Source organism: Saccopteryx bilineata, chromosome 5 (genome assembly GCF_036850765.1).
Source record: "Saccopteryx bilineata isolate mSacBil1 chromosome 5, mSacBil1_pri_phased_curated, whole genome shotgun sequence".
Classification (NCBI taxonomy): domain Eukaryota; kingdom Metazoa; phylum Chordata; class Mammalia; order Chiroptera; family Emballonuridae; genus Saccopteryx; species Saccopteryx bilineata.
In genome coordinates, this window is record NC_089494.1 from 147,222,227 (window position 1) to 147,247,643 (window position 25,417).

The 25,417-nt window shown below is 37.2% G+C and overlaps 1 protein-coding gene and 1 non-coding gene across 4 annotated transcripts in view; one reads left to right on the plus strand and one right to left on the minus strand.

Moving 5' to 3' along the window:
- LOC136338369 (pre-mRNA-splicing factor 18) overlaps nt 1–25,417 on the minus strand; it is a 57,376-nt gene that overhangs the window by 10,476 nt on the left and 21,483 nt on the right. The window contains exons 2-9 of one of the 3 annotated variants that reach the window (XM_066280723.1): nt 25,008–25,085; nt 21,734–21,838; nt 18,633–18,746; nt 11,018–11,164; nt 8,924–8,992; nt 7,039–7,179; nt 6,840–6,911; nt 4,203–4,358 (exon numbers count right to left, since the gene is read on the minus strand). In XM_066280723.1, the coding sequence (XP_066136820.1) occupies nt 4,203–4,358; nt 6,840–6,911; nt 7,039–7,179; nt 8,924–8,992; nt 11,018–11,164; nt 18,633–18,746; nt 21,734–21,838; nt 25,008–25,085 (882 nt within the window). The remainder of the gene's footprint in view (nt 1–4,202; nt 4,359–6,839; nt 6,912–7,038; nt 7,180–8,923; nt 8,993–11,017; nt 11,165–18,632; nt 18,747–21,733; nt 21,839–25,007; nt 25,086–25,417) is intronic. The other 2 variants (XM_066280724.1, XM_066280725.1) reach the window with 2 other exon arrangements.
- On the plus strand, nt 649–754 carry LOC136307147 (U6 spliceosomal RNA). The gene has a single exon (XR_010725829.1). It is a non-coding gene; the product is annotated as a U6 spliceosomal RNA (small nuclear RNA).

Below are 25,417 nucleotides of genomic sequence, written 5' to 3' on the forward strand. Positions count from 1 at the left end.
TGAAGAGTAAGATATTAGCTGAGTGACATTTCCCACGTAGTGTTTAAAAAATCCTGTCAGTGAATTGCCGAAGTTCTAATAAAGACATGAATTAACATGAGATACTTAACAATGCATGCTAACTTCAGACTAAAGTAATACGTCCTTGTTTGACCTGTACTGTGATAGTCAAAGAATGTGCAACAAGAGACATTCCAGTATCTCAGTGCTGACAATACTGGGAAGTCGTTCTAAGGGGCCATCGGAGGAGGGTGGTCACTGAAACCCAGAGAGGGTAACCGTACGGAGACAGCCACTAGGAGAAGATACAGCCTTGGGGGAAGAGTGCAGGCATGACGACTCCACTGGCCGGAACCCAGGGAAATAAGTACCCTAAACTCATTCTTCTCCTGTCTACAAAATGCCTTTCCGTCTCTCTCACTACCTGCCCCAATCAGAAGCCAGAAGGCAGGGAGCCTGTCAATGATGTTCATGAAAGCCAGGTTTCTGGGATATAGGACAAGGTGAAGAACGGTGGAGAGGGCATCTAGAGAGGCAAATGGCCATCTGATGTCAATTTCACCATTTCATCCTTCCCTTCTTTACTGACAAGTAAAGAACGCCTAAGATGTGAACGTTCTCAAGAGAGGTCTTGAAATGACTGAATTAGTGCTCGCTTCGGCAGCACATACACTAAAAAACTGGAACAACACAGAGATTAGCATGGACCCCGTGCAAGGATGACACACAAATTTGTGAAGCATTCCATAAAAAAAAAAGAAAAAGAAATGATTTATAAAGTCTCTAAATAATCAAGCACTTCCTATAATCTGTATATAAGAAGCTTTATACTCATATCTGGGCCAACAGCTACATTTGTATTTAGCAGAATGAGAAAAGTCTTTGAAGTTACTTATTACCATCAATTAAATCTCACCCTAACTAATAAGCTATACAAATTTTCTTTGCTCTGCGTGGTGAGAAAATCCTCCCTGTTCTGTGTTTAATTTTTGTCAGAAAGGAAACACTTCAAAAATTCAGATTAAATTCCAGAGGTTTGAATAAAATTAAAAGATGAAGTCATGTTATAGTAAAATAAACCCTTAAATTGTTTTCTATCATATTTCATAAAATAGATATTTCTCGCCAATATTTCTAAATAAAATAATATTTATTCTACACATTGCAAGATTCCACTAAAATGTCCGAGAACAAGAAAGATTAATCAATAATGACAAGGTCAGAATAGTGGCTACTTCTGATGAGAGGAGGAGGATTCAGGCTGGGAAGAGGCATGAAGGAAACTTCTGAGGCCCTGCTAGAAATGTTCTATATCTAGATTTGTTTTACATCTTGATATATGTATATTACACATTTCAAGAATCATTAAACTCTACAATTAAGATTAGTACACTTCACACACTACACTGTTGTGGAGGTAATTGCAAAAGTCATTTAATGGAGTAATTATTTCTTTTTAAATTGAGATAGACCATACCAACAAACAAATACCTTAATGTAGAAAAGGTTTGGGTTTATACATTTACCAGGGGCCAGCAAACTGTGTCCCTCAAGCCCCTGCCTCTTACATAAATGAGGCTTTACTGGGACACTGTCATAGGCTGCTGTTGACTGCAGCTGCAGGGTGAGTAGTTGCAACAGAGACCAATGATCCTTTAAGAAAAGGTCTGCCAACACCAGGATTAAACATCAAATAATATATTTTAAAAATTGTTAGCCCTGACTGGTTAGCTCAGTGGTAGAGTATCAGCACCAATCTGCTTCTCCATCCCTCCCCCTCTCACTTCTCTCTCTCTTCTCCTCCTCACCTGCAGCTACGGATCCATTGGAGCAAGTTGGCCCCAGGCACTGAGATTGGCTCCATGGCCTCTGCCTCAGAAACTAAAAAATGGCTCCAGCTGCAATGGAACAAGAGCCCCAGATGGGCAGAGCATCACCCCTTGTGGGCTTGCCTAGTGGGTCCTGGTCAGGGTGCATGTGGGAGTCTGTCTCTGCCTTCCAGTCCTCTCACTAAAACAATTTTTAAAAAATTGTTTTCCATTGCTTTGAGAGAGGCGAGGGGAAGGAAGGGGGGGCAAAGGGGGTTGAGAGAGAAGCAACTCGTTTCACTTAGTTGTTCCATTTAGTTGTGTACTCACTGACTGCTTGTCATATGTGCCTTGATTAGAGGTTGAACCCTCAACCTCTGGTACACTGGGTTGACGCTTTATCCACTGTGCCATCTGGCCAGGGCCTCAAATAAACTGTCCCTTTTTCTAGAATAATTCAAATCAACCTCACCTAAATACCAAAGTAACAGGAAGATTCATAAGAGAGCTTAGAAAATTAGTTAACTGTAAGTAAGAATTTCATAAAACTCTAACATGGGGGAGGTGGCATTCTTTTGCCTTGAGCTGCACTATGGGTTTAATGAAACACACCACACATTTTTCTTGGCCTTACACAGTGTTAATTTTTTTAATTTGGTGCTGATACTTTAACAACAGGAGTGTGTACTTTAAAAAATAAAAATCAAGGTTTTGGTTGTTCATACAGAAGAAAAGAAGATGGAGCAACATTGCAATAATATTCCCGGGAAGGGAACAGCGAGCTCCAGCGACTCCAACAATCCAACACTGCAGTAATATTCCTGGGAAGGTAACAGCGAGTTCCAGTGACTCCAACAACACTGCAGCTAAGCACCGCCTGACACTTAACACGCGCTTGCACGGTCCACTTTTCTCACAGCACAGCAGAGCACACGAAATACTGCTGCTGCTAGTGCCTGCATGGAAAGTAGGCAAACAAAAGACAGCACAGGTCAGGTGTTCCTTAACACTCAGCTCACTTGTTACCTGACTGTCATGGGCATGCAAATTACAAATTTAGTTTTAAGCAATGGCATCTGGGGAAATGGCAGAAAAGAATCAGAGATCTCCAAGGGCAAGAAGGACCAGAAAAGGAAATAGTTAACTCAATGCTTGCAAACATCAGTGGGAGGGCTCTCCCCCACACATTCCAAAGTGGCCCTATTCCTATCTCGTGTAATTCTTCCTGGTAGGAAGTTTCTTGGTACTATTTTTGCAACCTCTGTGAGTCTACATTTATTTCAAAATAAAATGTTTAAAAAAAATTCATCTCACACTGATTAGAAATCTGTCTTGCTTTCTGTACCTTAATCAGTCCCTAACCATATATGACAAGTTTAATCCATCTTACACCAGAAAACTCTTCCATTATCTACAACTCTGAGTCTCCTTCCTTTCTCAAGGACTCACCTGTCATATTCATTCAATCAGCAAATATTCATTGAGCACCCACCATAAGTGTAGTACGTTCTAAACTCTGGGGTGTAACAGTGAACTATGTTCTTGCCTTGTGGAACCAACACTAAATTATTATGTCTGATTATTAGACATAATACCATTAGACTTTCCAGTGGCCCTATCAATTGATTATGTGAATGAAACGTAAGTATAATAAATAAACATTTATCACTTGGAATTGAAATATAAACAAAAAGATAATTCATGGATATGGTAATAACTGTTCTCTCACAAAATATGAAAGCACTTTATGCATTTTCAGTGAAATTTTAATTTTAAGTAAACTTTCAGAATACCATCTTCAAGCTTTAGAATTTAAAATCCAGCAAAAGTCATTATCCAAACACAACCTGGGATTCTTGATAATTTGTCAAAAGCTAAGAACAGAGTTGATTTTTCCCACTAAGAAGAAAAATTTAACTAGTAACAGTGCACTTAAATTCATGTGAGGTATAAACAACTAAGAAAATAAACTATAAACATTTTAGAGCTATTTGTGTAGAGAAGTGTTATAAGTTACTTAAAAATTATGTTTATTAAAACCAAATTTTTACCATTCAAAACCTTGATCCTAGGTGTCAAGTCTATCTTAAAAGTATCAAAACAACAAAAGTAACAAAACAAGATTTACTGCAAAATATTCTAAATTTGCTGTTCTTCAATAAGCTCCCAAAGGAAACTGGAATAGCCTTATGTCAGTGCAAAGGTGATTAGAGCACTTCACACTGCCTTGTATCGTACACAACATTTAAAGATATTATTTTATTCAGTGAAGAAATCTTAAACACAAGTATTTATAAGTACTGAACTTATAGTCTATCATGCTATGTCATATTTACAGTAATTCTTTTGCTTTCAAAATATAGTTTTAGACTTGTTTCCCTCCAAGCTGCTTACCTGAATATATTTTCGCTGTGTTTCATCATTTAAAACATGGGCAACATGCTTGGAGAAGATCTTTTCTCTACCAGTTCTGGCATGGATACCAACCATAGTGACACCAATGGGCCAAGGGGCATTTCCAATGGCCATCTGAAGATAAGCATCATTAGCCTAAAAAAAAAAGAAAAAGATTAAGAGATCAGAAAAACAAAAGTATTATTGTATTGTTCCAAATTTTTATTTCAAGTGTTTCACGGCTCTTACTGATGTAATTTTCATCCATCTCTTAAGCATGCTGAAAACATTACCATTTTCCTTATTCAAACAAAAGAAATTAAAATATATCCCTGCCCAGCACCACAAATGTCTGGAAAAACAGAAACCAAAGCTAACCTTGTGATAAAAAATTACAGCCTTTGTGCACTGAAAATACATGCTCAGATCTAAAATTACCAAGCAGGTAATTCGATGTACTGACAGTACCTCTAGTTCGGACCTCCTTTCTCCACAGGTGGTCACACAGAAGACAGAGACTATATAGTTTCACAATCCACCCTGAAACTCTGTCCATCCCCACACAGCAGTCAGATTCTGAAAGCAGTGGGGACTCTGCTGGCCGGGACGATTGCACAGGGCCCACGGCAGATGCATGAACAGATTAAATGCTGGCCCTTGAGTCAAACAGCTAAATGTTGAATTCAGTTCACTCTTGCCTCCCCAAACCTCCCACCTGCCAAGAACCTAAAATAAAAGCAACAAAATGTAAAGACAAATGAGGAGAAATGGCTCATTTTCTAAACCAAGCCTAGCAACTAGTAAGTAAGGAAAAGAAGAAAAACCAAACAGAAAGCAAGAAAATTCTAAAAACCTCCCAAAGGTTTCAGAGAAGCCTATATATCCAGGCTTCAAACAGATTTTAATTATTTAAAAAAATCAAACTCCTACGTGTCTGATATGCAGAGGTGATTTTTAAAACAATCAGGTACGACAAGTAGGTTAACTAAAAGATTGTTTCCACCCTAAAGATAAATTTGAATTTAATCTACTCAGTTTTGTTAAAGCTTGATTTTAAAAGGGCACATACTCATTTCTGCCATTGATTCCCATGGGTTCAAATTTTAACACTGGATTATTAACTGATGAAATTTCCAATATTTAATTTCCCTAAATTTCCAAAGAAAACCCCCAAATAGGTCATTAAAGTTTCTTGGTACTTTTCTTAGTTTACACAAAATAATCTTTCACCTGATTCTCATACATGAGAATGAGAAACGTAACAAGAGGAAAAGCAAGTGATCTGAATTCCTTCTGCAGTGATGGTGACCTAGCCACCCACCCCAATGCTGTCCTTAGTAAGCAGCATGCAGCTAACAGAAACTATCCAAGAATAAAATGTATGGCCATAGAACAAAAACATCATCTTTCATGAAACTAACTAGCTCTCATACAGAGGGCATAAAAACAATACTTTAGCCCAGTGGTCGGCAAACCACGGCTCGGGAGCCACGTGAGACCCTTTGGCCCCTTGAGTGCGGGCACAAAGGTCAGCTTAGGAGTACCCTAATTAAGTGAATAACAATGTACCTACCTATATAGTTTAAGTTTAAAAAACTGGGTTCTCAAAAGAAATTTCAATTGTTGTACTGTTGATATTTGGCTCTGTTGACTAATGAGTTTGCCGACCACTGCTTTAGCCTCATCAGCATGAGCCTCTGATCATGGAGACCACCCAGTCACCCAGCAGCCCCTTCTCGTGGGTATACTCAGAGCACAGAAATAGCAATGTCATTCCCACCTCTCTGTCAGGGCCTTGCCTACTGTTCTGGAACTGTCACTGAAATCCTCTACTGCTACTCTCTTGGGAGGCACAGCCACCAGAAGGCCCCCTCCTCACCCTCAGCTTATGGCCCACCAAGCAGTGTCCTATTTCCATCTCCTCTACCAACTGACAGCTGTCCACTCGACCCGTTCTAAACTGCCCCAGCAGCTTGGACACCAGAGCTCGTTCCCCAGGCCGTCTCCTTCCAGGGCCCCTTCAGGAGGAAGACACTGAGCACGGGGAAAGTCTTCCCCTACAAGGTGTCTGCTACGATCGCAGACCTGAAATGGGAAAGATGAATGCCCGCAGCCTCACTCGGAACATTTCCTCAAAGAAACAAGTATAAAGTGTGGTCACACTCCACTGCACAATTAGTACAACAGTACAGCTATATTATGAATAAAGTAGGTGTTTATAGCTACACAACATTTGTCTACGGGACAATTTGTTCCAAGCTGTAATCACCAATCTACAATTTTTGAAATTCAGTCCCAGTCATGAAATGTACCTTGCCCATATCCAGTTCATGATCTGAAGAACCTTTACACCTATCTTAAAAATAACTAAAAATACAGTGTGGTCTGAAAGCTTAATATTGAATGTACCACAGTAAAGCTGACAATACATAAGAAAAGTTTTGTTTTTTATTGATTTTAATTTATTGTGTTTACTTTGATTCTGGTGTCGACCCGAATGTTTTTGTTTTTACTAACTCATTTTACATTTCTTCTTAAGTCTCCTAAATAAAGCACTCCAACAATAAATTAACATATTATGTACACAACCTAGATAGGCAGATAACCGTAATTCTGATGCATAGCGTGGTAATGTACCTTCACATATTCTCTCTGCAACATGAATTTAATAATATCGGTTATGGATTCTTTAATATCAGCAGGAAGATTCTGGAAAAGAATAAAAAGCATTATTAATTTTGAAAGCTAATGTGTGTAATGACAGACTGCATTTATTCTAATTTTATATACTCTATTTTTAAAAATCAATTTATAAAAGCTTTTGGAGAAACCTCACCCTTTTTCGTAGCTTTCTGAAAAGGGGTCTGAGATAGGACTCGGTCTGTTTCTGAGTAGCACTGTTCAATTTACCCTGCACACTGCGCTTCACATAATCTTCTCTCGCATTCAGTTCTTTAGCCCAAACACCGAGAAGGAACTGTTGAAGAAGGGGTAAATTCAGACTACAATGCCACCCAGTGGTTGAACATGTTTAAAAGTTCCATAACGTACAAAACAATATACTATGATCCTTAGATTAATTTCTCAACTGATTCTAATATCATCCACTAATTATTTAAATAGTCAACTATACCTGCTTATTCTGTCATGTTTTTAAAATACTTTTAATATTTTTTATTTATTGGTTTTAGAGAAAGATGAAGAGACGGATTGCAGGGTGGGGCAGAAAGGGAGGGAGAGAGAGAGAGAGAGAGAGGAAGATGGAGGGAGAGGAAGATGGAGGGAGAGGAGGAGGAAGGAAGAGGGAAAGGGAAAGGAAAGGGGGGAGAGACAGACACATTGATTTGTTGTCCTCCTCATTTATGCAGTCATTGGTTGACTCTTGGAGCACGTGCCCTGGCAGGAGATCAAACCTGCAACTTTGGCATATTAGGACAGTGCTTAACCAACTGAGCTACCTGACCAGAGCCTGTCATGTATGTTTTGAAGTAGTGTTTTTGGCAATTCACAAACTTACCCTATTCTAAAAATATGCCTAGCTCAAAGATAATCCATGTCCCTAAAAAGAATTACCAAATTACATGAATAACTACTTGACAGAAACGTTTACTTTTATTTCTATTACATAAAATTCACCCCACTTAGATTACCAGCCATAATAACATATATTCTGTGATATTTATTCAATCTCCCAACTATGTGTTGTATTTGTCTATACTGCAAAAATAACATTCCACTTTTACAGTAGAGACAATAATTCAATTAAAAATTCCCACTAAAGTGCCTAACTAAAGGAGAAGGAAAGAAAAGAAGGAAGAGAAATAAAAGAAACGCTGACCCATACCCTCTCCCGACCGCACCCCGGAACACGACCGCAGGGACCCTTGGGTTCGGTTCCCCTGTCCAAAGAGCAACTTCTAGAGGCAGACAGACGGGGAAAGCTGAGGAGAACATGCCCCCCCAGGGCAGTCCCTGTGCCATCCTATGTAAGGAGAGACGTCACTCCAGGAGAAAATTCTAGTTCATAGCTAGTTCCATGCCCCATCTAGTTCCACATCATCTCCTGAATAGATTCAGAATCCTGATGACTAATATGCTGTTCTTAACCTGTAAATGCAGGTAAAAGCATCTTGCATTTCAGTCTCGTGACCAAACACAAATAATTTGTAAATACATGCTGAAATGAACCTGGGATTTGCACACACTCTACCTAAACTGCCAAAGACAGGACTGCCGAGAAGAAAGGTGGAATGAGCATTTCACAGCACAAATAAGCAGCTTTCCGCAGAGCTGCGAGAATGAACAGTCTCTGAAAGGTCACTGATGTGTCTGCTTTTATCACTGCCAATGTCTTCCTACCTCCTTCCTTTCCTTATGTCATCACCCCTCAGAGCTACTAGCACTCTCCCCGCACAGCACTCCTTCCCAGAGGTTGTAAATAAATATAGAACTCCCCAAACTTCGTGCTCACTCCACTGCTGTAATCCTTTCCTTTGTGTTAACATTAATAAGTCAGCTTTAAAGAAAGTGCCACGAGGAGCATAAATATACACGGTCTTCGAATAACCCGTGTCCAAGTGCACAGCAGTGTCCCCAACAGTGTGCATGCAGAAGGGCTTCCTGAGCTTCTCTTCCCCGTCTTTAGTCCTTGACATCCCAAAATACAAGAACGGTTCTTAACCAACCAAAATGCCTTCCTTTCTTATCCTAAAAGTACCTACCTTAAGGAATTTGGTGATGATGTCCATGTCTTTATGATCATCACCTTTTCCTAAAGACTCTCCCAGGGCCTGCAGAAAAACAATGCTCCTGCTCATGAGTAAAAAGCAAAACTAGAATATGTATGCTGTCAACACTAGTCTAAACACAGCTCTTCATTACACAGACTGTCCATTTATATTTAAAAGCCTAAAGAAACTTCTAAATAAAATTTCTGAAAAACACCAATTTGCCATTTAAATTTTGAAAGCATGTTATCTTTTTTTTAATCTGTTATTATTTATTTATTTAGAAAGATAGAGAATGAGAGAGAGACAAGAAGGGAGATTGAGGGTAAAAGCATCAACTCATTGTTGCCTTCACTTTAGCTGTGCATTAACTGTTTTTAGTATGTGCCCTGACCAGGGTCAAGCCAGTGTCCTTTGCTCAAGCCAGCGCCCTTGAGCTTTTTATACCAGTGACCTTTGGGCTCAAGCTGGTGAGCTTTGGTAATATGTGGATGATTCCCCTGCTCAAGCCAGTGACCCTATGCTGATGAGCCCGCGCTCAGAGCCAGCGACCTCGGGGCTTCAAACCAGCAAACCTAGCATTGTGGGTGGATGCTTGAACCACTGTGCCACCACCAATGAGGCAAAAGCACGCTATTTTTATGAATCAAAAGACAGAAGAGGGGTAAGGAAAAATGATTGCTAATGCACAGGAGATTCCTTTCCAGGGGAACAAAATTGTTATAGAATTATATTGTGATAATAATTGTACCACCCCATGAATATACTAAAAACCACTAAATTATGTACTTTAAATTGGTAAATTGTATGGTACACAATTTCTCAAAAAGTTGCTAAAGGAAAAAAAAAAACCAGAACTGGTTGCTTACATCAATTATTCCAATAAAACTAGTCTACAGATAGAGTAAGGGATGATGAAAGGAAAAGGAAAACTAACACTCAGCATTTTCTTAAGTATTAAGATCTTTAAACTAAGCCATATTATTTGCTCGAGCTAGTTATTTGGATAATACAACATTCATTTTAGCTGAGATTACATATATCACCCCACATTCAACATACTGACAAAAATTAGAAAGCAAAAGACTGCCCAGTGTTGACAGGGATGTAGGATGTGCTGGTGGGGTACAGACTGGTACGGCCATTCTAGAGAGCAACTTAGCCAAGTTGAATAAATGTAAACCCAGCAATCCCACTTCTGAATTCATGGGGTTGATGTACAAGATTATTTATCACAAAGTTGTCTGTTGTAATAGAGAGCTGGGAACAATCTAGTTCTCCATCATTACAGGAGAACAAAAGTAAAAGGTAGTGAATGCTATTATAAACTATTACTTGATTGGGTTGCAGCCAGGGTCCCTAACCCCCTCCTCATGAAAAGAATTCTGACAAACAGGATGATCTGGATCACTGCCCCCGACATCAGGGTTGACTAACTCAGATATGGGACTATCCCGTAACCCTCTAAGGGTAAAGCTTACATCCACGGCCAAAACCACATTTCCCTATTCCTCTAACGCCTGCTAGCCCCCACCCAAGGGTTCCCTATTTAACCCTGCATGTTAGAGAGACCGCTTCCTTAGAGTCAGCCCAGCAGAAAACTCCTTAATAAAGTTTTCTCGCCTGAACTCAGGTGTATTTCCCCTTTGGCCGACCTTTCATTACTCAGCAGTTAAAAGAAAAGGTTTAGATGTACATAAGACAGCAAGGATGGATATTTAAAACACAGTTCCAAGTATAAAAAGGAAAAGTAAAAAACAAAGTAAAAAATTCACAGTACAATACCATTTAAATGTAAATACGAATCAAAAACACATGTTCACAAACACTACTGGATTTAGAAGACCACCAAAAAATAAAACAGTGTATATCACACATATTAGAATGACTACTTTTGAAGGCAGGAAACAGAGGTAAGTGAGTGGAGAATGAGGAAAAAGGAGTGAAGCATGAAACAAAAGAAGGGCTTTTGTGGAAAGACCAAAGACCACACTGTGCTCTGAACTGAACAATCTGATGAGCTCAACTATTTGCTCCAAGGAATGAAAGGTGTGACAGAAAATGAGGTACAGTGAGTGTCGAGATTACCTCTAATTCTTCAATTGTGGTGTTTTCTTCATGAACTTTCAAATCATTCTGTGTATCTTCCTCTCCAGGTTCTTGACCACCCACAAGTTCATTGAGGTATTGTTGATCGATCTTATCCAAAGCTGCTTTTAGATCATTCCTCAATCCCTAAAAAAGGTAAAAAAAATTACACCTTGTATGAAGTTTCACTGATGTTTCATTTGACATTTTTATTAATAAGTATATATAATTTTAGAACACTAGTCAAGATGACAGAGTAAGTCATAACACTATACTTGCCTTCTCCCATGCCCACACCAAAATTACAACATAAATGATGTACATCATCACTGAGAATCACCTGAAGATTATACTCAACTCTGAAACATTCAGAAATGTCAACGGTATAAAACTAATGTTTCCTCTATATCACAGGCTATCACATTTCTAAGGACAGCAAATTCCACATTCTATTCATATCCAGTTGTGACCATTTAATAAAAATAGTCTTCAGCTAGATCCTGACCTTATACCACATACAAAAACTAACTCAAAATGGATCAAAGACCTAAATACAAGAGCTAAAACTGTAAAACTCTTAGAAGAAAACATGGGAGGAAAAGTTCGTGACAGTGTATTTGGAAATTGTTTCTTGTATACATACCACAGCACAGAATACAACAATAAAAATACATAAGATGAACTTCAGTAAAATTAAAAACGTTTATGCATCAAAGATGCTATTAATAGAGTGAAAAAAATAAGCTATGGGAAGGGAGAAATTATTTGCAAATTATGTATCTGATAAGAATTGATATCTAGAATACAGAAACTCCTACAACTTAACAAAAAACAAATAATGTGATTAAAAATGGGCAAAGGACTTGACAAGAAGAAGACATGCAAATGGCCAATAAGCAAAGAAAAGGAAACCAACATCACTTAGTAAGTAGAGACATGAAATCAAAAACACAATAAACTACCACTTCACACCCATTAAAATGGCTATTAAAAAAAAGAAAGAAAAAAGTCTGACGAGGCAGTGGTGCTGTGGACTGAGCATTAGCCTGAGATGCTGAGGACTCAGGTTCAAAACCCTGAGGTTGCTGGCATGAGCATGGGGTCTCTGGCTTGAGCGTGGGATCACAGACATGACCCCATGGTTACTGACTTGAGCCCAAAGGTCACTGCCTTGAAACCCAAGGTTGCTGGCTTGAATAAGGGGTCAATGGTTTGGCTGGAGCACTCTAGTCAGGGCACGTATGAGAAAGCAATCAATGAATAACTGAGGTGCCACAACTATGAGTTGATGCTTCTCATCTCTCCCTTCCTTTCTGTCTGTTCATATCTCTTTCTCTCACTAAAACAAATAAAAACAAACCTCAGTGACAACGGGAATCCTCAAGGCAGCTATGGAAAAGAAGAACTTAACATACAAAGAAAGGTCCATTGCCTCACCAGGCGGTGCACAGTGATAGAGCAGTGTTCGGTAAACCGCGGCTCGCAAGCCACATACAACTCAATCAGACTGAGGACATTTTTAGCAAAGGCCAGCTTAGGAGTACCCTAATTAGTTAATAGCAATGTGCCTACCTATATAGTTTAAGTTTAAAAAATTTGGCTCTCAAAAGAAATTTCAATCATTGTACTGTTGATATTTGGCTCTGTTAACTACTGAGTTTGCCGACCACTGGGATAGAGCATCAGACTGGGATGCAGAGGACTCAGGTTCAAAACCCTGAGATCACTGGCTTGAGCACAGTTCATCTGGTTTGAGCACAGCTCACCAGCTTGAACCTAAGGTTGCTGGCTTGAGCAAAGGGTCACTCAGTCTGCTGTAGCCCCCCAGTCAAGGCACATATAAGAAAGCAATCAATGAACAACTAAGGTGTCACAATGAAGAGTTGATGCTTCTCATCTCTCTCCCTTCCTGTCTGTCCGTATCTGTCCCTCTCTCTGTCTCTGTCACAAAAAAAATAAAAATAAAGGCCCGTCATCAATTAGACTCCTCAGCAGAAACTCTATAAGCTAGAACAGGGGGCCCAAACATTTATAGTACTGAAAAAGGAATTACCAAGCCAAGAATATTATATCCATCAAAGTTATCCTGCAAATATGAAGGAGAAATAAAATTCTTCCAGACATACAAAAGCCGAGGGAATTTATCACCAGAAAACACTCATTGCAAGAAATGGCTTTTCTACCAATACAAAGAACAAAACACAAAACTGTAAGTAAAAGTTCCAACAAGATTACAATATAAACAAGGACAATCTGTGACAACAAACACACAAAAGAAGAGAGGATAAAGGGCTGAAGTAGTAAAGGAGGATGAAGTGGGGAAGTACTCAAAAGATAAAGGACTTGTGTGTATATGAAAAATTTTTTTCTTAATAAGCTAACGGTAACCATCCATGAAAAAACCAAAACTGAAATACATAACTTTAGGAAAAGAGGAAGTAAGAGGAAAGAAGCATGGAATACCACCAAACAAAAATATCTGATAGAAATACAAAGGAAAAGAACCAAAGAGACACAGAGCCAGCAGAAAACAAAACATAAAAGGACTATAGAAAATCCTCAAGCATCAATAATTACCCTAAATGTAAACGAACCTGAACTCACCAATAAAGAAGCACAGAGTAGCAGACGGGATCAAAAAGCAAAACCCAACCATATTCTGCCTTCAAGAAACATATCTGAGCTGCAGCGGCAAAAGAAGACTTAAAATAAAAGGATGAAAAGTAAATAATGCCCAGAGAAGAGTGGGGATAGCCATAATTATACCTGGTGATACTGACTTAAAAGACAACAAAGGTGTGCTCACTTCGACAACACATATACAAGACGACAAAGGTAACAAGAAACAAAAATGGACAATTCATAAGATAAAGGGGACACTGTATCAAGAAGATATAACACCTCTGAATATATGTGCACTGAATTAGGGAGCACCAAGATATATACAGCATTTACTAATAGATATAAAAATAGAAAAAGACAAAAACACAATCATACTTGGAGAACTCAACACACCATTGATGGCATTAGCTAGATCATCCAAACTGAAAATCAATAAAGAAATATTGGCCTTAAGCGACACACTACATCAAATGAATACAGTAGACATTTACAGGACATTCCATCCCAGAACATCAGATTATACATTCTCTTCTAGTGTGCATGGAACATTCTCAAGGTAGACTTTATTGGGCCACAGAAACTAGCCTCAACAAATTCAATAAGACTGAAATTAAACCAAGCATATTCTCTGACCATAAGGCTTTGAAATTAGAATTTAATTGCAAAAGGAAGTAAAAAAAAAACACACAAAAAGGACAAATTAAATAACATGCTTCTAAAAATGACTAGGTCAAAGAAGAAATAAAAGCAGAAATCCAAAGACATATACAGACAAGTGAGAATGACAACACAAAATATCAAAACTTCTGCAATGCAGCAAAAGCAATAACAAGAGAAAAGTTTTTATCATTACAGGCTTATAATGAGAAACAAGAGAGATTCCAAGTAAACAACCTAACATCACATCTGAAAGAACAAGAAAAAGAACAAAGGCAACTCAACTTTAGCAGAAGAAAACAGTAAAATTAGAGAACTAAATGATATAGAGAACAAAAAAAAACTATAGAAAAATTAATACAACAGAGAGCTAGTTCAATAAAATTAACAAACCCCTGGCTAGACTCACTAAAGAAGAAAAGAGAAAGGACTCATATAAACAAAATCTGAAATGAAAGAGGAGAAATTACCATAGACATCACAGATATACAAAGGACCATACTTGAATACTATAAAAATTATATGCCACCAAATTAAACAAACTAGAAGAAACGGACAAGTTCCTAGAACTATACAACCTTCCTAGCCTGAAGCACAAAAAAGTGGAAAACCTAAATAGACCCTAAGCAGGGAGGAAACAGAAACTATCAAAACATTCCCCCAAAATAAAAGTCCAGGGCCACAATGGCTACACTAGTGAATTCTACCAAACATTAGAGAAGATTTGGTACCTATCCTCAAAGTCTTCCAAAAAATAGAAGCAGCAAAACTCTCTAACACATTTCATGAGGCCAACATAACCCTCATACCAAAACCTGCCAAGGACAATACAAAAAAAGAAAACTACAGACCAATATCTTTAATGAATACAGATGCAGAAATGATAAACAAAATACTAGCAAACTGAATACAACAATACGTTAAAAAATAATACAAGCTCTGGCTGGTTGGCTCAACGGTAGAGCATCAGCCAGGCGTGTGGAAGTCCTGGGTTCGATTCCCAGTCAGGGCACACAGGAGATGCACCCATCTGCTTCTCCACTCTTTCCCCTCTCCCTTCTCTCTACCTCTCTCTTCCCCTCCCGCAACCAAGGCTCCACTGAAGCAAAGTTGGCCCAGGCACTAAGGACTGTTCCATGGCCTCTGCCTCAGGTGTTAGAGTGGCTCCAGCCACAACAGAGCAATGCCCAAGATGAGCAGAGCATCACCCCCCCAGTGGGCATGCTGGGTGGATCCCAGTTGGGCGCATGTGGGAGTCTGACAGCCTCCCCGCTTCTAACTTTGGAAAAATACAAAAAATAAATAAAAGATAATACAACACAATCAAGTGGGATTTATCCCAGGGGCACAAGGGTGGTTCAACATACACAAATTAATCAATGTAATACACCACATCAACAAAACAAAGGACAAAAATTATATGATCATATCAATAGATGCAAAAAAGGCTTTCAATAAGACACAACATCCATTTATGTTTAAAACACTCAATTAAATGGGTCTAGAAGAAAAGTACTTCAACATAATAGTCATCTATGACAAACCATCAGTCAATATCATACTAAATGGTGAAAAACAGAAAGTTTTTCCTCTAAAATCAAGAAGACAAGGCTGCCCACTCTCTCGACTCTTATTCAACATAGTATTGGAAGTCTTAGCCAGAGTAAACAGGCAAGAGAAAGAAATAAAAGCCACCCTTATTGGGAAAGAGAAGTAAAGGTATTATTTTTTTGGCAGATGACATGATCCTATATATAGAAAACCCCAAAGGTTCCACCAAAAAAATATAAGAAACAAACGAATACAGTAAAGTCGCAGGATACAAAATCAATGTACAAAAGTCTATTGCTTTTCTATACATCAACAATGAAAATTCAGAAAATGAACTAAAAATAAAAAAAATTCCTTTTATAATCGCAACAACAAAAATGAAATACCTAAAAATAACAAAAGATATTAAGGACCTATATACTGTAAACTACAAATCATTATTAAAAGAAATTGAAAAAGACACAACAAAATGGAAAAATATTCCATGTTTATGGATTGGAAGAATCAACATACAATAATTAAAATGGCCATACTGCCCAAAACAATATATAAATTTAATGCAATTCCCATCAAAATACCAATGTCATTTTTTTTTATTTTAATGGGATGACATTGATAAATCAGGGTACATATGTTCAGAGAAAACATCTCCCCGTTATTTTGACATTTGATTATGTTGCATACCCATCACCCAAAGTCAAATTGTCTTCTGTCACCTTCTATCTGGTTTTCTTTGTGCCCATCCTTTCCCCCCACCCCTTCCCTCTCCTTCCTCCACCCCTCTGATGTCCTTTTTTTAAGAAATAGAACAAAAAATCACCTGATCTGTATGGAACCAAAAAAGACTCCTGAATAGCCAAAGCAATCCTGAGAAAAAAGAATGGAGCCAGAGGTATCACAGTACCTGATTTCAAATTATACTACAGAGCCACAATAATCAAAACAGCATGGTATTGGCAGAATAACACACAAACAAACCAATGGAACGGAATCAAGAGCCCAGAAATAAAACTACATATATAGAACAATAATCTAAAAGGAGCCAAGAGCACACAATAGAGAAAAGAAAGCTTCTTCAATAGTACTGGGAAATTTAGAAAGCCACATGCAAAATAATAAAAGAAGATTACAATTTGTCCTCATGTACAAAAATTATTCAAATTGGATCAAAGACCTAAATATAAGAACTGAAACAATAAATTAGAGAAAAAAACACAGGTACTAAACTTATGGACCTTAGACATAGAGAACATTTTATGAATTTGACCCTGAAGGCAAGGGAAGTAAAGGCAAAGATAAATGAATGGGAATATCTCAAACTAAAAAGCTTCTGCACAGCAAAAGAAACTGACAACAAAACAAACAGGCAGCCAACCAAATAGGAGTTGATGTTCACAAAAAACAACTCTGATAAGGAGAAAATATACAAAATACTGTATTTTCCCAGATATAAGACATTCCTATGTATAAGATGCACCACCTTAATTTTGAGGCCCGAAATTTGAAGGAAAAAAAATGTACTACATCAAGTTACTGAACTCAAGTTTTATTCATCATAAAATTCATATAACTCCTCATCATTGTCAAAACTCCCATCCATTAGCTTGTCCTCATCTGTGTCTGATGACAAATCACTGTCTTCAACAAGTACAAAAACAAGCGCAAAAAAAGTGGGAAATGTAAGTAAAAAAAATCAACCGCTGTGTAAGACCCAATTTTTAGACCCCAAATTTTTCAGGAAAAGATGCATTTATACATGGGCAATACATTATGTAAAGAACTCACAAAGCTCAACAGCAAACAAACAATCCAACTGGAAAATGGGGAGAGGACCAGAACAGACACTTCTCCCTAGAAGACATACAAAAGGCCAACAGATATATAAAAAGATGCTCATCTTCATTAGGTATTAGAGAAATGCAAATCAAAACTACAATGAGATAGCACCTCACACCTGTTAGATTAGCTATTATCAACAAGACAGGTAATAACAAGTGTTGGAGAGGCTGTGGAGAAAAAGGAACCCTCATTCACTGCTGCTAGGAATGTAAATTGGTACAGGGATTATAGAAAACAGTATGGTGGTACCTCAAAAAATTAAGAATGGAAGTACCATATGACCCAGCTATTTCTTTACTGGGTATCTACCCCCAAAACTCAAAAACAGGTACGCAAAGACACGTGCACCCCCATGTTCATCGCAGCATTATTCACGATGGCCAAGACATGGAAACAACCAAAGTGTACTTCAATAGAGGATTGGATAAAGATGTGATACATATATACAATGGAATACTACTCAGCCATAAGAAATGATGGCATATTGCCATTTATGACAATATGGGTGGAACTTGAAAACATTATAGTAAGTGAAATAAGTAAATCAGAAAAAGCTAATAACTGTATGATTTCACACATACATGTCATATAAAACTGAGACTTATGGACATAGATTATAGTTAAGTAGTTACCAGGGAGAGGAGGCAGGGGGAGAGGAAAGAAGGATAAATATACTATGGTGGAAAATGATTTGACTTTGGGTGATGGGCACACAGCACAATCAACAGTTCAAATGGTGTAGAAAGGTTCACTGGAAACCTATGTACTCTTACTGATCAAAGTCACCCTGTTAAATTTAATTTTTTTTAAAAACTTACATTCAACAGCAGTAATATGGCTACTGTTTCCATTTTGTGTTTAATGCAATTGGTCAAACTGTCAAACTCCATACTATTCTAGTTTATTGGGACAGTGATATTCTGCTAGCTTTGTTCTGACTTCTTACCTTGTTAACTTCTGGTGTGAGGATCTCTATTTTTCTTAAACGTTGAAAAGCATCATAATCAGTTTCTCCAAATAGTCTGATTGGTTCTCCTCTTTCTCTCAATCTTCTGATAACCTATTAAAAAAACGAAAACACATTAGTAATTTCTTATTTTATTAGTAATAGTAATTCCTATATTTTAGGTGAACAAACACTTATTTTGAAATGTCAATGCAAAAAGTTGTGTTCGTTTTTCCTTTAATTTTCCATGAATGAATATACAGGGTAAATGAAACATCTTAAATAACCTTAATGGTTTAGGTCCTTTGGCTGTTTCAGTAAGTATCAATCTGTGCAGTAGAACAGTGGTCCCCAACCCCCGGGCCACAGACCAGTACCGGTCCGCAGAGAAAGAATAAATAACTTACATTATTTCTGTTTTATTTATATTTAAGTCTGAACGATGTTTTGTTTTTAAAAAATGACCAGATTCCCTCTGTTACATCCGTCTAAGACTCACTCTTGATGCTTGTCTCATAAGTTCAACAATTATATTTTAAAATACCATATGGTGGGATCTTGATAACATTATAAGGAGTGAAATAAGCAAATCAGAAAAAAACAAGAAATACATGATTCCATACATTGGTGGAACATAAAAATGAGACTAAGAGACATGGACAAGAGTGTGGTGGTTACCAAGGGTGGGGGGGGAGGGAGGACATGGGAGGGAGGGAGGGAGAGAGTTAGGGGGAGGGGGAGGGGCACAGAGAACTAGATAGAGGGTGACGGAGGACAATCTGACTTTGGGCGAGGGGTTTGCAACATAATTTGATGACAAAATAACCTAGACATGTTTTCTTTGAATATATGTACCCTGATTTATTAATGTCATCCCATTACCATTAATAAAAATTTATTAAAAAAAAAAAAATACCAGTTTTTATGCTGGTCACATAATTTTATTTTGTGCATTTATCCGTCCCACCCTAAAGGCCGGTCCGTGAAAATATTTTGACATTAAACTGCTCCGTGGTCCAAAAATGGTTGGGGACCACTGCAGTAGAACACATAAGAAAAACAGTAAGATGGGAGCAAATGATAATATTGATACAGACAAGGAAAATAAAATTTAGAGTCAGCTGGTAACTCAATGACCATAGCTAAGGTCAGCGTTGCAGTACTCAATACTACATTTTAAACCAAACACTTGTTTCTCAGAAGAGAGACTGAGTATGATCAGAATGCGGAATGTACAGGGCTTTGGAGAGGCTGGTAATATTCTATGTCTTGACTTAGGTGAAGCTTATATGGGTGCTTGCTTTATAATTATCCAATATATTGAACATATGTGTTTTATACACTATATACATGTTTTATCTCTTAAGAAGGAGAAATAAAATTTATAATTAATAAAGGTTGATCCAAACTAAATAAAAATACCAAGAACTTCACCTGGGAATCCACTTAGAAACCACTACCTGGGCTCTCTATGGATTAACTGAAAGCCTGGTATTAAAAAGAAACTGAGGAGGTTATCTATTGCTTTCTCTAATCAATGCAGAAATGATCTCAAAAACACCTGTCAGGTCCCTTCCTGACAAATGACAGGAATCACATCTCTTCATGAAACAGCCCACTCCATTTTGGGGTATGTTTTGCTTCTCAAAATAAAGTAAAATCTACCTGCCTTAAACTTTTACCCATTTACCTTAGCTCTACTATATGAAACCCATTTACCTTAGCTCTACTTAATGAAACCACAGAGAATACTCAATTCCTTTTCAAAATTAGAGCTGTTCTAATTTTCACATGACAGCTTCCAGAGTCAGCAATCCTTTCCGCTAAAAGTTTTCTTTTATTCAAAAGTTCATTTTTGTTTTGTACCTTCTAATAGCTTGAACTCTTTATATCACATAAATATAATTTAGAAATATTTTAAAGAAAATAATAGTTGATATTGACCAGGGTATGGGCAAACACTACAGACGAGAATATAAAATGGTGGAACAGATATAGGGTTCTCTGGTAATGAGTATCAGAAATCTTAGAAATGTAGAGAGACTTTAATCTTTAGTATATACACACCAGAAATCACGCTTCTAGAAAACTTTTCAAAGGAAATAGTCACACATTATTATGCATGAGGAGCACCAGTGGCGCAATCGGTTAGCGGGCAGTACTTATACATTATTATGCATGCAAGGATGTCTACAGAAAGATGTTTCTTTTAATATGATTTATAATAGGGAAATGCTGAAGCAATCTAAATGACCAATAATAAATTGGTTTTAAAAACATTATGGGAAATTATAGTCACAAAAATTATATATATACTTCTATATTTTGACCTAGAAAGAGCTCTCCCTATATATATTTTTTTTTTCTGTGTGTGACAGAGACAGAGAGAGAGAGAGACAGATAGGGACACACAGACAGGGAGATGAGAAGCATCAATTCTTTGTTGCAATGTCTTAGATGTTCGTTGATTACTTTCTCATATGTGCCTTGACCAGGGGACTACAGCAGAGTAAGTGACCCCTTGCTCAAGCCAGTGACCTTGGAATCAAGCCAGCAACCATAGGGTCATGTCTATGATCCCATGCTCAAGCCAGAGACCCTGCGCTCAAGCTGGTGAGCCCGTGCTCTAGCCAGATCAGCTGTGCTCAAGCAGGCAACCTCAGGGTTTTGAACCTGGGTCCTCTGCATCCGAGTCTGACACTCTTATCTATCCACTGTGCCACCACCTGGTCAGGCAAGATCTCTATATTGTGACCTAGAAAGATGTATTAAAGAAAGTTACAAAATAGTATATTTAAAATAATTTAGAAAAATAATTTATAATTTTTTAGAATATGTACATTTAAAACAATGTGTTTAGTTCTTAAAGTATAAAATAACTACTTAAAAAAGTTTAATATAAGTAGCATCAAGAAAAGCAGAGATTAATTTAGAACTTCACAAAGAAAACTGGCCAACTGCAGAATAATTGAGTTTAGTAAGTTATCTTATATGGGAATGACATAATATTATAAAACTATTGGATAGAACTACAGATAAATGTAAATGTTATGGAGAGGTTTTTTTTTTTTCTTTTCATGAAACACTATACAGAAACTTACCTCTTGCCTAGAAAGAGTCATGGGTAATTTTTCCTCCGCCAGTTCAAGTTCTAACACTGGATTTGATGAAGCTAATGGTTTCTGGTCCTCCTCTTTTGGCTGTATCTACATTAACAGCAAAAATAAAATAAAATAAAATTCAGCTTTTAAACTGTAGGTAATCCTTATTATTCTACTATTCTACTAGATTAGCTGTTTCTGAAAGTTAAATATGTTTTAACTGCTGAAGGTCTTCTGAATGTTACTCCAAGGAAAGAGCTCATAATAAACGTGCAGCTCTAAGAGCTTGTCAATTCTGTCCATTCCCAGAGCAGCAGGAGGAGGAAGCACGCCATCAGCATTCTGCTCCGGAAGAGTGACACAGTATAATGGTTTCCAAAACCAACCTTAAAGAGCTGAATTTTAGACTTTCTTCCTCAACTCTAAAAAATGTTATTTTTTTCTTGAAAAACTATTAACCTGTTTCTTCTCTTTGAGAAAATCATCTACAAGGTTGCCTGATCCTTGCTCTGGGTTTAAAATGAAGGCCAAAGAAAACTGCTTTCTAAAAGAAATCTATGAAGCTTCAAGATCCAGCTTTTTGAAAAGTATTATTCCACATATACAGAAATCACAGAAATTTCTACTTTTGGACACGTAGAAAAATTTCCAATGCTATCCAGAACTTGCTCATAAACTGAGTTACAAACTTTGTGAGACAATAATGAAATCACACCTCTCTATTCATACCACACAAAGAAAAAGTGGACATTCCTTTCTGTTCATCTGAACCTGCAGGGAAAAAAATCTCTTCAAATATTTTCTTGAATCTGCCACCTCACCGTTTAAGAAAACTGAGTTAAGCAATTTATAAGCCCCATGGTGTGTTCTGTAAAAAGATACTGAAATATGGTTTCCCAACTGACCATAAGACAAATCTAAAATGCCAAAAGATCACAAAAACATAAAAGATCAACATTAAGGAAAAACTCACATTCAACTAAGAAAGGCTATACAACTAAAATTATGTAATTTATGATTCCACAGTTTATGGTTAATAGTTAGGTTTGTCAGTATTATTAGTGTAAAAGAAAACTAAGATAAAAAAAAACTTGTATATTTTTACAAACCAAATCAGCATCAAGCCTTTTAAAAATGGAAACCAGTTTCTGTAAAGGAATAAAAGCCCTGAAACACAGAGGTTGCCAGGTTCAATCCTTAGACAGGAACAGATGTTCCTGTCTCTTTCCTGCTGTCTCCTTTCCTCCCAATAAAATCAATAAAACTAACATTTTTTAAAAAAGGAATAAAAGCAATACATGCTGTATTTTCATTACTACCAAGAAGGAAATATTAAAAATCTTTGAGAAACAACCCGTGCCTTCTCTTTAAGCATAAAAATAGGTTACTCCTGCCCTGGCCGGTTGGCTCAGTGGTAGAGCGTCAGCCTGGCGTTTAGGAGTCCCGATTTCGATTCCCGGCCAGGGCACACAAAGAAGCTGCCCATCTGCTTCTCCACACCTCCCCCTCTCCTTCCTCTCTGTCTCTCTCTTCCCCTCCCACAGCCAGGGTTCCACTGGAGCAAAGTTGGCCTGGGCATTGGGGATGGCTCTGTGGCCTCTGCCTCAGGCGCTAGAATGGCTCTGGTTGCAACAGAGCGATGCCCCAGATGGGCAGAGCATCGCCCCCTGGTGGGCGTGCCGGGTGGATCATGGTCGGGCACATGCGGGAGTCTGTCTGACTGCCTCCCCGTTTCCAACTTCAGAAAAATACAAAAAGAAACAAACAAACAAAAAAACAAAAAAACCAGGTCATTTCTCCAAAAATTTTGGATGAAAAGTGGTTTCAATTATGAAATGGCAGCTGGACTCAACATTACAAGCAACACTTCCCAGTAATTACTTTCCTTCAGTGCTTTCCTCCATGTAAGCAAGAAATACTGCTGTATTGGCAGAGTAACCCAAGCAAAGCAAAATTGCCACATTGTTATAAATTCTTTTCCTACCTTATCAAAAAGCTGAAAGGTTCAAATTTACGAATCAGGCAAAGTAACAAGTCAGTAGACTAAACTCAGGGTAAGTAATTCTTATTCTAAATCTAGTTAGAGTTTGACAATGTTGGGGCAAGCAAAAAATGAGAATTTTTTCTGAATATTTATTCAATGGTTAGTCAAACAAAACATTTTAATCTCCTACATTAGAAGTAAATGAAATCAATATATTCATGGTAAATGTCAAAATACAAATATAAACTTTCATACTATAGGAACCTATCAGAAATAGTATAACTACATTTTTCAAACTGGCCCTCTCCCAGCACTACAAAATAGAACCAAATGCATATACATACCACTTGCACTACTCATGCTTCTCTCAGAAATGCTATGCCAGATAAATTAATTTCCAGAACTTTCAAGACGACATGCATAGAGTAAATATTTTATATTGGTGTTTCACAAGCAAAAAGTTTATTTCAAATTCATGATTTGGCAAAAGTATTTCAAAGAGCTTCTGAAATTTGGTTTAAAAAATTATAAAACTAGACATAGTCTTTTAAAAATAATTTAAACATAACTTCACTTCATAACCTTTAACCCCTCCCAATAAAAAACTCAATGTTATTCAACTAGGTAATTTCAAAGATGATTACAGTCATTCTTGAAAAACAATAGTCTTCCAGACAACTCATTTGTTTCTAACACATATTTCAATAGTACATTTTCTATCCAATAGCCTGATCAAGTGTTTGAAATGTGGTTCTTTATTACATAAAAGCATATGCTATATGACACTATACTTCAGGCAGAGGTACTTAAAACCAAAAGGAATTATTAACAATGCAAATGTAAAAACAATGGCTTAAAATATTCAGGAGAAAGCAGAAAGAATTCCACTGTTTATACTATCCATTGTTGTTGAATGAATAAAATGTTTTTAGCCCTTTAAATAGACTTTTATTGGGAGAGGTGGGAAGAGAAGTAGTGGTAGAGATAAAAATGATCCAGGACTTAATTTAAAAAACAAAGTCAAGCTTTGATCTCAAGCCACTTCATGCTGTCCACTGAAGGCCAAACCATTCCAAGCCAAAAGTCATGCATGTATTTTCCTGAATTCAAGAAAAAAAAAGAAAAAAAATGAAAACAAAAACTCATACCTCTCCAGATGGCTTCTCACTTATAGGCTAATGTATAACATTGATAAATTAAACAGAGATCAATAATTTTGTCACTTTAAGAACAGCTGTATAAATTTAAACTGAGAAATAGACAATTTAACATAATAGCAGGAATTTGTACCTTGTAGCCACATCTTTCATAATATGCTTCCTCTTCTTTTTTTGCAAGTTCACTACGCTTGAAATATTTTTTATTTTCCTATTGAAGAAATAAATATGTTAATAATATGTCCTTGGGTAAAATTTCATTTCCCAGAGTCATCAACTGGAAAACACTCTTCAGTTTTTCAAGAAATTGATCAAGATTTTTAGTTCCATAGAGGTTATACTGATTTCCTAAACTTGCCACCTGTCCTCAACTTCTAGTCTAAATTTGAAGTACTATTTTTCTTGCAGTGTCATTTTAACAGACATATTCAATAGCAAAGAGAAGAAACCAACAACATTTTCCAAATGTTCATAGTTTTCATTTAATTTTCCAAGATTTGAGTTCAACAATCATCTCTATAAATGGATTCATTATGAACCACA